At 32.2% G+C, this 1609-nt stretch overlaps 1 protein-coding gene across 1 annotated transcript in view; it reads right to left on the bottom strand.

The window, feature by feature from the left end:
- The window catches only part of LOC101504251 (uncharacterized), a 2528-nt gene extending 1191 nt beyond the window's left edge, over positions 1-1337 (bottom strand). The window contains exons 1-4 of the mRNA XM_073368081.1: positions 986-1337; positions 288-459; positions 98-198; positions 9-20 (exon numbers count right to left, since the gene is read on the bottom strand). Of these exons, the coding sequence (XP_073224182.1) occupies positions 9-20; positions 98-198; positions 288-387 (213 nt within the window). The 5' untranslated portion in view covers positions 388-459; positions 986-1337. The remainder of the gene's footprint in view (positions 1-8; positions 21-97; positions 199-287; positions 460-985) is intronic.
- Between the last annotated feature and the right edge of the window lie 272 nt (positions 1338-1609).

The raw sequence follows: 1609 nt of genomic DNA on the forward strand, positions 1-1609 counted from the left end.
GTTTCTTTGAACTCTGTCATCTGCAATTTCCACATTTAATCAATTAACAATTAATCAAGTTCTTTATCTTATGAAGGATATCAAATTTAAATTGTACCCAGCTAGGTGCATTTGCCTTGGCATCTTCACATCCAATATGTGCCAAATGCTTTACATCTGTTGGGAATCCAATTTGTATCTCCTTGTCATCCTCCTCGTCTGCAAAATTCTTATGTCCTAAATTCTTAAAGGAACAACTCAAGCATAATTCATTTCCTATCTCCTAAATTAAAGAAGATTAGACTTACCAAATATTTGGGATATGTATCTAAGTCCTTTAAGGAGGCCTTTCATCTGCCCTTTCACTGCAGTTGAGGACATTTTTGCAGATGCACCTCCTTGATTCATTTTTCAGTACTTTAACCTTCCACTTCAAATATGTTCACACTTTCAATCTTCAATCGTATCAACTACAAATTTCTGAAAGTAAAATAAATCATACAATTGATCAACCTTTTTGTATCATTTGACATCAATTTCCTTACCAATTTACCAACCAATAATCATATCATCTCATAGAGTCATTCCTCAAAGTAACTTGAAGAACTACTTGCAATTTGCCTAAATTGTGGGTGGTCGTGACATTTATTTAACAGCTAAGTTAATTTTGTTCTACTCAAATTGTCTTTTTAATTTTTTTTCATCTATCTAAGAAAAATCTTTTAATTCTCCTCCAAAATAAAATAGAAACAAAAATTATTTTAAATTATTTTAAATTATTTTTGCATATATATTATTTCAGAACGAGTGCATCACAAAATTCTACGATATATATTTCTTGCTATTTTATTTTTGCATGAAATTTGATTTTTGGATAATCTTTATACCTGACGTACATGTCTGAGATTGGGTTGAAACCCTGACCAAATGGCTAAAAACGCACACATCTATGACTTGTCTCATACGTGTTTATTAATTAAGAAGAAAAATAAAGCTGTGTATGTACCTTGAAAACAAATGTTGGAAAAAACCATGTGAATGTGATGATGAATTTGTTGGTCTAAATTCCCCCAGAAAGGCTGAAGAAAATATGAATGAAGAAGGGAAGTTGTTGATAATGAAGAGAAGATTAGAGTTGATAGGCATGCATGGAATAGTTGTTGGGTGGGATGTTTGGGAAAGAGAATCCTCCAATCCAAACAAACCAACCAAAAGGAGGGAGAGTTTCAGGGTTGGGGAATATTAATTGAAAGCGTACTGGATTTTGATCTACCGCCCCCTATCGGTGGCCATGCAAATCAAAACCAGTCACAATCTACACCTTTTTTTTATGGACATCCAAAGATGTTGCAATCTAATTTTCATTTGCATTCCCTACCTATATTTGGGATTTATATTACCAAACTATTTTTAGTGATAACTTATGCGACATTTACGGTTTGAATTCTCAAAAGTGTAATTGCATGCCATTTCTCAATCTGCTCTCAACAACCTAATTAAAAATACAATTACAACTAATACTTTTAACAAAAACTTAAGGAAAATCATTACCAATATCTGTGACTGTGGAAATATTGGTCACTATATACTATTTTCTTTTTTGTTTGTTACCAGAATGGCTGATATACTA

This window comes from Cicer arietinum, chromosome 4 (genome assembly GCF_000331145.2).
Source record: "Cicer arietinum cultivar CDC Frontier isolate Library 1 chromosome 4, Cicar.CDCFrontier_v2.0, whole genome shotgun sequence".
Classification (NCBI taxonomy): Eukaryota; Viridiplantae; Streptophyta; class Magnoliopsida; order Fabales; family Fabaceae; genus Cicer; species Cicer arietinum.